This window comes from Ursus americanus, chromosome 36 (genome assembly GCF_024610735.1).
Source record: "Ursus americanus isolate L20-20 chromosome 36, mUrsAme1.1.p, whole genome shotgun sequence".
Lineage (NCBI taxonomy): Eukaryota > Metazoa > Chordata > Mammalia > Carnivora > Ursidae > Ursus > Ursus americanus.
This window is the reverse complement of record NC_142162.1, coordinates 26,526,302-26,539,136: the sequence shown is the minus strand read 5'-3', so window position 1 is coordinate 26,539,136 and position 12,835 is coordinate 26,526,302. Positions and strand designations below refer to the sequence as shown.

The 12,835-nt window shown below is 42.0% G+C and overlaps 2 protein-coding genes across 16 annotated transcripts in view; both read right to left on the bottom strand.

Moving 5' to 3' along the window:
- Positions 1–4,357, bottom strand: part of CCNDBP1 (cyclin D1 binding protein 1) — a 77,818-nt gene extending 73,461 nt beyond the window's left edge. For 4 of the 8 annotated variants that reach the window (XR_006775264.2, XM_087859210.1, XM_087859208.1 and 1 more), the window contains exons 1-4: positions 4,130–4,355; positions 3,895–3,954; positions 3,527–3,606; positions 741–822 (exon numbers count right to left, since the gene is read on the bottom strand). Coding sequence is in view for 7 of the 8 variants with exons in the window: in XM_087859210.1 (XP_087715336.1) it covers positions 741–822; positions 3,527–3,606; positions 3,895–3,954; positions 4,130–4,238 (331 nt within the window). In the remaining variant the exon portion in view is untranslated. Of the gene's footprint in view, positions 1–740; positions 823–3,526; positions 3,607–3,894; positions 3,955–4,129 lie in introns of all 8 variants that reach the window. The other 4 variants (XM_045771824.2, XM_087859207.1, XM_045771841.2 and 1 more) reach the window with 3 other exon arrangements.
- A 231-nt stretch (positions 4,358–4,588) lies between these two features.
- Positions 4,589–12,835, bottom strand: part of TMEM62 (transmembrane protein 62) — a 48,868-nt gene continuing 40,621 nt past the window's right edge. For 7 of the 8 annotated variants that reach the window (XM_045771755.2, XM_087859206.1, XM_045771765.2 and 4 more), the window contains 3 exons: positions 10,223–10,327; positions 8,126–8,244; positions 4,589–5,444 (listed from right to left, as the gene is read on the bottom strand). In XM_045771755.2, the coding sequence (XP_045627711.1) occupies positions 5,118–5,444; positions 8,126–8,244; positions 10,223–10,327 (551 nt within the window). In that variant the 3' untranslated portion in view covers positions 4,589–5,117. The remainder of the gene's footprint in view (positions 5,445–8,125; positions 8,245–10,222; positions 10,328–12,835) is intronic. The other variant, XM_045771741.2, reaches the window with a different exon arrangement.

Sequence of the window (12,835 nt, the reverse complement as noted above, 5' to 3'; positions counted from 1 at the left end):
CCCAAAGACTAAGTAGCCTGGTCTTCTTTCCAGAAGTCACCATCTGCTTTCTTGAGAGTTTAAGCCCTTCAGAACTTGAGGGAATGTGCACCCACATGCTTTAATTGGAGTGCCAACACAAAACTCAGGTCTTATGTATTTCCCCAAGTCATTTTCTTGCTCCTCCCACCATTCCTGAGTACTGTTCTCCAAAACAGATCTGGAACAAAATCTTTCCGTGACAGCATGTATCCATTCATTAAGGTCAATGGTCCCTTGACAACTGTGGATGAAACACTTGAAGTTTAAACCATCTGTGACTAACCTGAAGATCTATGAGACATGTATTCATTTATAATTTTGGCACAATCATAATCAACGCATTTATCTATGGGCAGAGCTGGAGCTCACTTAACCATAAGGGAGCTCAGAAACAGGGTGTGATGTAATATGGGTGGAGGAGTTCGGAGAGGCCCCTATAGATCTAGCATCTGTAGCGGTTAGAATGGGTTAGACAGGGAGGAGCCAGTGAGAATTAAAAGCCTTACAGTCAGGCACAGCAGGGAAGACAGTACCACAGCAACCGTACCTTAGCATAAAGGCTTATTTATGGAGGTCACTGATGTTATAAAATTATCCTTGAGTGCATTTTATGGGAAAAAGTTATATTACATGCTCAAACTGAGTAAAGGTAAAAGTCTCAGGACACAAGCTGTCATATTAGCTATAAACCAAACATTTCTGCGTACACAGTGGCTTACCCTGATCCTTGGGAAGTGAATAGTACACTGCAATGATTGCCTTGACGGCAGCACGGACTTGTTCACAGAACCTCTGGGTTTCCTATGAGGTGATGGATCAATTTCAGAATGAAAAAAAAATGGATTAGATTCATCAGCTCATCTACTGTAGAAGAGAGCAGACGTCTGTACGGCATGATCTACAGGCATTTTCTGTAGTCCTATTATGACTTAGGCCTGGTGCTGTTCTTGCCACATAGCAGAGAGGAGTTAGCTGGACCAGAGAATGAGGTGACAACTCAATAAAACATTAAGAAACAGCAGGAAAAACCTACTCCTAATACTCTACATCCTGAGATACTCATGATCTGCTGTAAGATATTCACCATATCTTAGACCAGGAGTTGACAACTACGGCCTATGGTCCAAATTAGGCCCACTGCCAGTTTTTATAAATAAAGTGTTAGTGGCACACAGCCACACTCTTGTTTACATATTACCTCCAGCTTTGTTCTCACTGCAAGGATAAACTGAACTAGTTCACCTGCAAAGCCTAAAATATTTACTATCTGACTTTTTAGAGAAAAGTTTGCCAACCCTTACACCATTCATTAGCCAGGTGTCTGATCTTTCTCTCTAAGAGAATCACAATATACCTAAAGGTAATTAGCATAGACTCTACATTGCTCAATGTTGACTATTTTCCTTCTAAGCAGTCACTGGCTTTCTCCTATCTTCCTTGTCCTCACTTTTCTGCTAAATTCTAAGCCAGTGCTACGTAAAATGTAGTCCACAGACTGGTGCCAGTCTGTGAACAGTTACCAGTCTGGAATGGTGGATAAGCACAGTGACTGAGAGTGTTCAAAACTTTTTATGGCAATGTGGCATTGCTTCAACATCCAAACTCATTAAAAAGAAAAGCCATTCTTCAGTAAACTAATGTGCTAAGATCCTAAGAAAACAATCGTCAAATACATATAATTCAAATAAAACTTTTCACCTATGAATGAAACCACTGTCCTGAGCATGTAGAGAAAAATGGTTTTATGCTACCTCCTCATGGTATCCTACTAGCTATGAATTTTAGCAACAGGTCCTGAATATACTTGAAAGAAAGGAGGCAACAGATTAAAAAAAATAAGGTAATATTACTCCCTTTAAAATAAATATTGACTTTCTTGCACAAAGCTTTTAAAATGCTCTCGAACAATTCATTTCTTATTTTCTCATCATAGATCTCTGGGGCCTATGGGGGAAGAGAGTTTATCATTGTAGATTTAGCCAAAGAATATTTTTTCATTTCAAAACATCTGGATATATAGATTGAAAAAGAGAATGAAACTATTATGAAAACCAAATAAGGCAATGAATATGGCATTTTTAAATAACTGTACTCCTAAATTAAGTATACCTAGTTCTAGAAAAACAGCATAAGGCATACCCGGTCATAGGCAACATGTTTACTTTCATCGGTTTTACAATAACAGGTTATTTAAAAACGCATAAATTTGGGGTGCCTGGGTGGCCCAGTCGGTTAAGTGTCTTTGGCTTGTGTTGTAATCTCGGGGTCCTGGGATTGAGCCCCAAGTTGGGCTCCCTGCTGAGCTTCTCCCTTTGCCCCTCCCCATCACTTGTGTTCTCTAATAAATAAAATATTTTTAAAGATAAAAATAAAAATGCATAAATTCTTGTTCCAGCAATTCCACTTCCCAGAGGTTTTTTTTTTTTTTTTTTTTTTTTTTACTGATAGGCATACATACAAAGATTGTCCTAGGCAATTTATCGCAGCACTGTTTGTAAGAGTTACAAGCTGGAAAGAGCTTAAATGTCCACATAAAGTATTGGTTAAATAAATTATGGTTATATCCACTCTATTGAATACCATGCAGCATTACAAAGAACTGAGCAACTTTATATGTGCTGCTAAGAATCAATGTGCAATCCATGTTGTTAATTTTTTTAAAAAAGGAAGGACCAGAAAAGTTTTTATGGTATCCTATCATTTGTGTAAAAAAAGAAGCAGGCAGGGGCACCCGGGTGGCACAGCGGTTAGGCGTCTGCCTTCGGCTCAGGGCGTGATCCCGGCGTTAGGGGATCGAGCCCCACATCAGGCTCCTCCGCTATGAGCCTGCTTCTTCCTCTCCCACTCCCCCTGCTTGTGTTCCCTCTCTCGCTGGCTGTCTCTGTCTCTGTCGAATAAATAAATAAAATCTTTAAAAAAAAAAAAAAAAGGCAGGCACATACACATAAGCATGTATATGCATTGAATATATATGGAATAAGGGAAATATAAACTTTTTAGCACACTTAACTTTGACATCTTCTGAATTTTATACTGTATATATGTTACTGATTAAATATAAAAGTAATTCGATACAAAAAAGGTATTATGTAGTATAACATAAAAGGTAGTTTAGACACCATAGACCCTAATTTCAACCCTAGCTCCCCTGCTTATTTACCTTAACCTGAGCCTCTAAGCCTGTTTACTCATCTGTCAGATGGGAATCACCTACGTGAAAATACCTAGGCAAATAGCGAGTGTTTTAAAAAATATGTACCAGAAAGGAAATAACCAGGAAGAACTGCAGATTGAACCGATACCTATTTAGAAGACCTGCCTACGCAATGCCAGGTACCGCACGTGGCAATTTGGCCTTCACCGCAATCCTGTGAGGTGAGAACGGCAATCCTATTTGACAGGTGTGGAAAATAAATCTCCTGGCTTAAGTGTAAAAGGTGGAAAGAAAATGACTGGATTCCTCATGAACGAGGCAGCACAAGGACTGCAGGAAAGTAAAGCCCACCTGTGGAGAAGGCAGTGGAACTCGAGAGAACATTTCAGTCAGAGTTGTGGCTTCCCGTGACACGTTCACAGCTGCCTCGTCTGAGGGATGACAGAGGAGGAGGGAGGAGCCAGTATGTTAGTGCCAAAAGGTCAGCCTGCACCTGCTGCAGGACTTGGACGATGTCAGCCTTACCCGCTAAGTCTCAAAAACACCTCCCCAAATCAATGTTTCATATCCCAAGCTCCGAAGTGCAAGGGAAGGGTAAGGTGAAGTATCCCCACTGAGAAGATGCGGCGCGGGGGCGTGGGGGGGGGAAGCGGGAGGGAAAGGGGTCGGTACACTGGAAGGGATGAGAAATACAAGTCCCCAACAGGAGAGGCACTCACTGAGTCTCCTCCAAAACGTCTCAGGATTAAACTCCTTGGTGGTCTCTCGGGCTTCGCCGACTAGTGGGTACGGCACGAAGGCCGGGCGGAGGCACAAGCAAGAGCACAAGTAAGCCGAGCCACCCCCTGCCCCCACCTCCACCGCCCGAGCCCCCACCCCCGCCGGCGCCACAGCCGGCCTCTTCCCGAACCAAGCCCGCCCCTGCCGTCGCCCGTCTCAACGGCGTCAGCTCACCCCGCACTCCAGGCAGGAGCAACCGCAGCTCCACTGCCAAGTGCCGGATCTGCTCCAAAGGCGGAGCTGGGGTGGGGACTGCCGCTGTCGGTGCAGCTGCGCTCGCCATCTCAGTAGCTCGCCTGGAACCTCCAGACAAAAGCGGCCACGGAAGCTGCCAGGGCCGCAATGCAGTAGGCGCTCTACTTCCGGGAGTCACAGACCCGGGTTCGTTTCCGACAACAACCCGCCCGGCCCCGCCCCAGAGCACCCGCCACACCCCTTCTGATTCCCCGAGGCGGGGCCTCGCCTTTCTTCCGCTCCGGAGGTCCGGCCCCGCCTCCTCTCGGCCCCAGGGGCCCGGCCACGCCTCCGCCCGTCCCCGGAGGTTCCGGCCACGCCTCCTCCCGTCCCCAGGGGCCCGGCCACGCCTCGTCACGCTTCCGGAGGCCTGGCCACACACGCAACGCCCAGTCGGAGTTCTTATTCATCACTCTTTTATTTGATAAGCTGAAAGCACCCCCACCTAAAGAAGCCGAGAGCCCTTAGACCCGAGGGAAAAAACGACTTGGAGCTAATATCTCAAGGGTAGTCAGGGGAGGGCCCCAGGTCGGACTGCTTCCCTGCCCCTAAAGTGGCACCTTTACCGGCTGCTGAGTTCCACATACTGTGCTAGGTACTTTACACGAGGTAAACTTAAATTTTAATACAGTGAGCTTCTCATACTCCCCTCACACACACACCGCAGCCCTGACCCTGTGGATCTCCTGATTAGAACTTCCTCTTCACAAAAGTAAATCAATCCTCCCTCTTCTTGGAGAAGGAAGGAATCATGGCATTATTTAGATTTTTCTGCAGTCCATTCTGCAGGAATCAATAGTGGGTAATCCCCCCCAATCCCAGATGTCCAGGGTGCAGCAGCTTGCTGAAGCTTCCCCACCAGCACTGGCCTTCCACCTGCTGCTGGGGCAGAGGCCTGGGCTACAGAGGCAGATGGTGAGGTAAGCCTTCAGGAGCTCAAGTGGCTTTTTAACTGTGCTATGAAGGTTCCAAGCTCAGTAGAGTTCAGAGTCCACACGCAACGAATGATAACAGGTGTCAATAGTGTCAACCAGGTCCGCAAAGGGGAGAAGAAAAAGGCCAGAGCACCATATGTCATGTGAAGAAAGTAGCAGGAATAAATCTGCCAGATGTACAACAGTAACATAAGTAGGTGAACGGGTATAATTTTCAAGTATTTTCCTTGATGGAGATGAGACCGAAAGTTGTGACCAAAGCACCGCTGCAGCAAGCTCCAACACAGGTAAGCCATCAAGGGTATGTTAAAAAATGCTAGCTGGAAAGAGAAGCAGAACAGAACCATTAGCTTATTAGCAAGACCTTAGAGGGGCGGGTCTCATTAATGCATTATTGGTGGCTCCGAAGAATGTGCTGCTATCTCTCTTGGGGGTTAACTCTGATTCTTTATGCTTCAGTCACACTTGTTTATAGTATTCACAAGAAGTGACTTATCATTGTGTATCTGCCTGTATCCTCTTGTTCATATTAAAAGTAGGTATCATTTATATTGAAGCCCTCAGGAATGTTTAAGGTGGAAATGAATATATGCATATATGTACATACACACACACTTCTTTTTGGCAGAGTGAGGGGGGACTTAGATATCAATATTTTTTTCTTATATCTGTATTTTTTAATTTTTTTTATTTTAAGTAAACTTTACACCACACATGGGCTCAAAATCAGAACCCCAAGGTCAAGAGTCTCATGCTCCACCAACTAAGCCAGCCAGGCACCCCCATTACCTCTCTATTTTTGATTAAAGTAGCATCATGACTACTGGAATATGAATCAGAAGATTTAAATTATAATCTAAGTTTCGCTGCTGTATGATTCATTCATTCATTCATTCATACATTCATTCACCAAATAATTATTGTGTGCCCATTACATGGTAGGCATGATGCTAGGCTCTAGGCTAAGGACAGAGTGTCAAACAACTCAGAAAGGACGCATCATAGAGCTCACATTCTAAAAGAGAGAGGAGAGACCAGAAAAATAAACGCAAAAGATCACTACAGTTGTGATACATTCAACGAAGGAAATAACTGGGTCACAAGAGGGTAACTGAAAGAGGGGTTCTCTGAGGCCTGAAGAACAGGAATGACTCCATGGAAGGAAGTGCATTCCAGGCAGAAGAAACAAATAAAAACCCCTGAGGTTCCTGGGAGATTCCTTGGCCTATTTAAGACCCATAAGCCTGGAACTTGATGAGCCCGGCGGAAACTGAGGCAGTCAGCAGGACCCAGATCATGTCACTGCTCTGCTTAACGCGCTGATTTGCAGCTGAGGAGTGAGCTGATTACGGTTTTAAAAGGACAACAGTGGATGCTCTGTGGCAAACTGAGAGTAGCGAGGCAAGGGCAGCAGTGGGAAGACCAATCTGGGGTTCGTGCAGTAGCCCGGGCAAGAAATAATTATGAGTTAGGCTAGCGTGGTGGTAACAGAGATGAAGAGAAGTGGTGGATTCAAGATGTGAATTGGAGGGAGATCAAACAAGGTATTACTTGCTAATAAATTAGATATAGGGTATTAGAGGGAAAGGGAAAAATTAAAGATATATCCTAGAAAAGTTTTTCATAAGAAAAACTTATGAAATTGGAAAGAACTGGGGGAGGAACAGGTTTGGGGTAGAAACTAAAGGTCCTATTAGACACATAATATTGAGATGCCTGTTAGATACCTAAGGGAAGATGTGAAATGGCAGATGGACATATAGGCACCTGAAGTGCAGAGAACAAGGTTAGGGCAGAGATAACACATTTGGGAGCCACGGGCCTAGATGATACATAAAATCCACTAGTGGTGTACTATTTATTAAAATATGAATATAAACCCCACCTTTTAGTAAGGCTCAGGTTTTATTTGGTCTAAGAGTGCTCCTGAGAGACCACCTCCATCTACATAATAGAAAACTGAACCAGATTCAGGACCTACTCACATATAAAATGCTGCTGTTATACAGAGAATGTTCTGGTCTGTGGTCAGTGTTTACTAGGCAGAAGTCTTCCCTGTTTGTCTCTAATCCTGCTGATCACCTTTTACTGTCCTGTTATGAGGCTGTGAGTTCATTCTGAACAACGTTTTTTGGATCTCTTCCCAAACAAGAGATCATCATCTGAGATTTTAGTACCTTTAGCCCCATTAGGTGAATAAAATACACAAATAGGTAAATACTTTTCAAACGTATATACAGAGATTTGCTACTGGTCAGTTTTTTGTTTGTGTGTTTCGTTTCTTTCTTTTTTTAAAAAATATTTTATTTACTTATTTAAGAGAGAGCGCACAAGCAGGGGGAGAGGGAGAAGCAGACTCCCCGCTGAGCAGGGAGCCTGATGTGGGGCTTGATCCCAGGACTCTGAGATCATGCCTGACCTGAAGGCAGATGCTTAACTGACTGAGCCACCCAGGCACCCCTGTGTGTTTCTTTTAAAGAAATCTTAATTCACATGTAAACCTAACCTATCAGTGTTTTCCCAAACAAGCGGCAGCTAAGACATCACTGAAAAGCCCAGGTCTGGTGCTTGCCCAGTGCAGCTTCCACTAGACAAGTGACCAAATCTTCTGGTCTATTTTTCCTTTCCTCCTCTGAAACATCTTCCTTCTTCATTATCATAATCAATTTTGGTTTACTTATTTATTCTACTATAAGTACCTTATTTCATTTTTTATCAATGGAAAAGTACAGTAAAACAAACTACAAAAACAAAAATCTCACTTTTTATAAACACTTCCTGCCAAAATGTATTTTAGATGTTTACAAGAGAGTGGTGGAAGAAAGAGCTTAGGAAGCACTTGAAAAACAAACAAAATACAAAATATTAAAGATTGCCCTTCCAGTAAATTAGGAAATATGATCCATGGTGTTTAGTTTGAGGCTCTGGACTTAATTCGTAACTGTTATGCAATTAGTCCGAAAGGCCAAGGCATTCTTACATTCCATTTCTGACTTCTTACCTGCAGAATTCCAACTACAAATGTTAGGCTGCCTTGTAGGAAATGTCCATCAACAAACATCCCAAAGGAAAAGCAGCAACCCAATTTGCCTTTAGTGATCTCACCAACAAACCATGGTCCTGAAAGAGGCAATGGGCACAAAAGGAGAAGATTAAATAACTATGATTCTGATTATATAAATCACAAGGTGCATTTATAGGAATAACAAAGAAGTATGAGAGTAGCTGTTGATAAGCATTTTATTGGCATAATTTTTCTTCTTTACTGATCTCTCTGTTGTACCATACATCCTAGCTAACCAACCACTTGCTCCTTTGCTCCACTTTGTCTGATTATAAAATCATCTGAGTATATGCTATACTTGAATAGATTCCAGAAACAGGTCAGAGTATGTTCAGAAACTTTAGAAGATTCTGTGGCAATAATAATCTCAATATAATGCATTAACATGTCCTTTAAGAAGCAGAGAGGTGTTCTATGGAAGTTAATTTTCCAGATAACTGATATTTACTCCTTTAAGCAATAAAACTTCAACCAGTTTCACCTTTCTAAAACGCACTTCTTCTCTTTCTTATTAATATTAATGAATGCATTCTGACCTTTTCTTGCTGACCCAAGTCATTACTTTGTACATCAACTATACACTAAAGGTTAATGTGTACAAAATTTAACTTGGTGCTTTAATTTTTCATTTAGAATGCCAGAATGACTTTTCTCTCCTCCCTATTATTTACTGCCCTTTCTAGTGTGCAGGTTTCTGGAACTACTATTTTGTCAAGAATGATTAATGGACAGTCAAGACTTCCTTTCTCAAAATGCAAATACCATCGTCTGCTGGTAAGAATAGGGTTCAGCTTTAAAAAGTCATAGGTAATTTTCTCAGATATTACTATATGACCTCCACTGGACACACAGTCTAAAAAAGTGTTTTTCCTGCAAGTTTCAACTTTTAAACATGGAGCAACTTCTGCCCCTTTAATGTTTTCTTTTACAGCCAAGAACCAAATCATGTGCTTTCCCTTCTGGTGTAAGGCGACTATCTAAAATAGCTTTAACCTATCCTCTAACAAGGAAACTGACCTCCAAAGGGCCATCTGCCATAGCCTGGTACACAGAATTCTAGAGTGTTATATTTTTTATCTAACTACTCTCTGTTCTCTGGTGGGAGTTACTAATGAGCAAAGAAAAGTCCTGAGGTGGAATAAAGTATAAGACAAAGACTAAGCAACATGCAGGCTAATCTACTCCTGACTTTTAGTTACTAAAGAACATTAGTAAAAACTTTAAAAACCGAACCACAGTGCTTCCTGCTTCCATAAGTGGCTAAGTGACTAAGTACAGGGTATAATAATATAACAAAAGAACTTGGACATGCCTGAACTCATTGCTCATCTCAGTTTTTGTTTTGTTTTGTTTTGTTTTGTTTTAAGATTTTATTATTTATTTGTCAGAGAGGGAGAGAGTGCACAAGCAGTGCAGGCAGAGGGAGAAGCAGGCTCCCCACTGAGCAAGGAGCCTGACGTGAGACTCGATCCCAGGACTCTGGGATCATGACCTGAGCCGAAGGCAGACACTTAACTAACTGAGCCACCCAGGCATCCCTCGGTTTCTTTTTTGAGCTGAGTTTTTAAGAGGCATACATAAGTAAATATTCACTGAACTATATATTAGGCATTGTGCTTAGTGCTGGGCATAGAGGTGAACAAGACAGACAAGAAGACCTCAGTGGATATTCTAATGAGGGAAGAGATGATGAATACAGAAGATAATCATAGATTCTGATAAAGTAATGAAGGAAATAAAAAGTGTGATGAAATAAAGGATAAAACTTAAAGGTAGTAAAGAAGGCTGCTCCGTACACACATACTAATTCTTAAATGGTCTTCTCAGCTTAAGTTAAGTCAGTGTCAACTAAATGTCCTTTAAACATGTCAGGAAAGAACTTTATTTCCTAAGACCATGTTCCCGGAAATGATTTATGAAGAAGCCATGTGCCGTTCATTATGCTCTCAAGAGTCTAAATGACTCTATTGTCAAAATTCTCCATGTATCCTTTGGCGGAATTCTCCACAATCTCAGGTTTCCTAATTGACTTACCCAGTGCTGTATATAGGGTTAGCAACAACACAGAATAGTAGAAGATGTTTAGTTTGCTCAGGACGTGGAGGGAAAATGAGGTCAAATTTATAAATCCTGGAGACCCTAAACAGAATACATTTGAAAAAACCCAATGAGCACATAAAGTTCAATTTCTTTTTTTTTTTAATTAGTTTCAGAGGTAGAGTTTAGTGATTCGTCAGTTGCATACAACAACATCCAGTGCTCATTACTTCAAGTGCCCTCCTTAATGCCCATCATCCAGTTACCCCATCCTCCCACCCAACTCCCCTCCAGCGACCCTCAATTTATTTCCTAGAGTTAAGAGTCTCTTATGGTTTGTCTCCCTCTCTGATTTCATCTTATTTTATTCTTCTTGCCCTTCCCCTATGTTCATCTGTTTTGTTTCTTAAATTCCACATGAGTGATATCATATGATATTTGTCTTTCTCTAAGTTCAATTTCTTTATAACATTTTCTAGAAGACTTCCATGGGCTATCATCTGTTATGTGGTAACTATACAGATGACACCACTTTAAATTCAGAAGTTGGCAGGAATCCTGATAAGCCAGTCCGCTTAGAATTGCAGAGGGTAGGAAGTTCAAAGCAATGGTGTAGTTGGGAGACACGCACGTGCACACATATGCACACACACTTTTAAATGATTAAACATGTAGGTTTGAAATATAGTGCTGTGCTCAAAGTCTCTGTTTTCTATGGGACTTAGTATCCAAATGTACAAACTTCCGAATGGTATATCAAAATATATCAAAGAAATATCAAAATTTCTCCAGTCTAATCTTAAGTATGAATATCCATCCAATATTTTTTTCCCTGATGTGACATAGCTCTTAACTCACAGCTATCCTCTTACTCCAACTGAAAGGGATCCCTAAAGCTCTTCAAATTAACATCTCTTAAAATACAGTGCCAAAAATGCCAAGCATATGGGCTTCACACAGAGAAGCTCCATTCTGTGGCCACAGACTAGAGTATCACAGATCCTTAACTCAGGAATGAGGTTTCACTCGTGTGTGGCTGGTCATAAACCGGTCAGCAGAAGACTATGATAGGAAGCTCGGTATACACTGAGCACCCCTAGAGATGAAAACTATTGAAAGAACCGGTCCCAGTGAAAGACAGCCTGATGTAAGTTCAACAGTATGTCTTTCCTAATAGGCCAACATATCCATTTTGTACTTAAAACACTGTTCAGCCTGACGGTTGATTTTGTACAAAACCTGATTATATATGACCTTTCCCACTTTATCTGTTACATTCCTGCTACTCATTCCTCTCTTAGATTCTTTCTTGTTCTAGTCTGGTACTTCTCAAAGTATTCATCTACATATCCACCTATAATATTTATTTATTTTTAAAGATTTTATTTGAGAGAGAGAGAGTGAGTGAGTGAGCACAAGTTGGGGAAGGGGCAGAGGGAGAAGCAGACTCCCCACTGAGCAGGGTAGCCTGACATGGGGCTTGATCCCAGGACCCTGAGATCATGACCTGAGCCGAAGGCAGACACTTAACCAACTGAGCCACTCAGGTGCCCCAGTAATTATTATTTATTATAAATAAATAATCCATCAGCCTTGGAGGCAGCTATGCTTTAAACTATAAGCATAAACTTTAAACATGATTTTTTTATTTTGGCAATACATTAGAATAACCTGGGGGAACTCTGAGAAAATACTCATGCCCAGGTCTCCCTCAACAGAGATTCAGATTTAATTGGCCTGAGGGAGAGGGGAAGCTTAGGCTGCAACCCAGGTGATTCTAAGCAGCCAGGACTGAGAAATACTGCTGTAGTCAGAGCTGAACATCTCAGCCTTGACTGCCCACTGGAATTATCTGGGGAGCTTTATAAAATACTGATGCTTAGGTCCTACTCCTAGCGATTCTGACATCATCGGTCTAGGGTACTACGTAGACACCGAGATTCTAAAAGTCACCCAGGAGGGGCGCCTGGGTGGCTTAGTCGTTAAGCATCTGCCGTCGGCTCAGGGTGTGATCCCGGAGTCCTGGGATGGAGCCCCGCATCAGGCTCCTCCACTGGGAGCCTGCTTCTTCCTCGCCCACTCCCCCTGCTTGTGTTCCCTCTCTCCCTGGCTGTCTTTCTCTCTGTCAAATAAATAAATAAAATCTTAAAAAAAAAAAAAAGTTTCCCAGGAGATTCTAAGGTGCAGTCAAAGTTGAGAAGTGTTGTTTAAAGAAAAGAAATGACCTGGGGCCAGAAGACTTCGGTTTTGAGTCTCTCCTTTATCTCTTATTAGCGATGAGACTTTGAACAACCTTCACAACCTCCCCAGTCCTTAGTGTCCTCATCTTTAAAACGGGGACAATAATACCTATTTCACAGGGCTGCTGTGAGGATTGAGATAATGTAAGTAAAAATATGTTGTAAATTTTAAATACACATAGATATTAGAATCCCCAGAGAATGAGGCTGGGGCCCTCCCTTAAATATTTATTTATTGACATTATATGCAGGAACGTATATGTGTGCAATAATGCTTCTTCAACTTCCTCACAGATTTTGTGAAAATCTGTCTAGGCAGGAAAACATTCAGTAGGATGTGTACACTCCCGCTGTAGTTACTGTTGAGTCA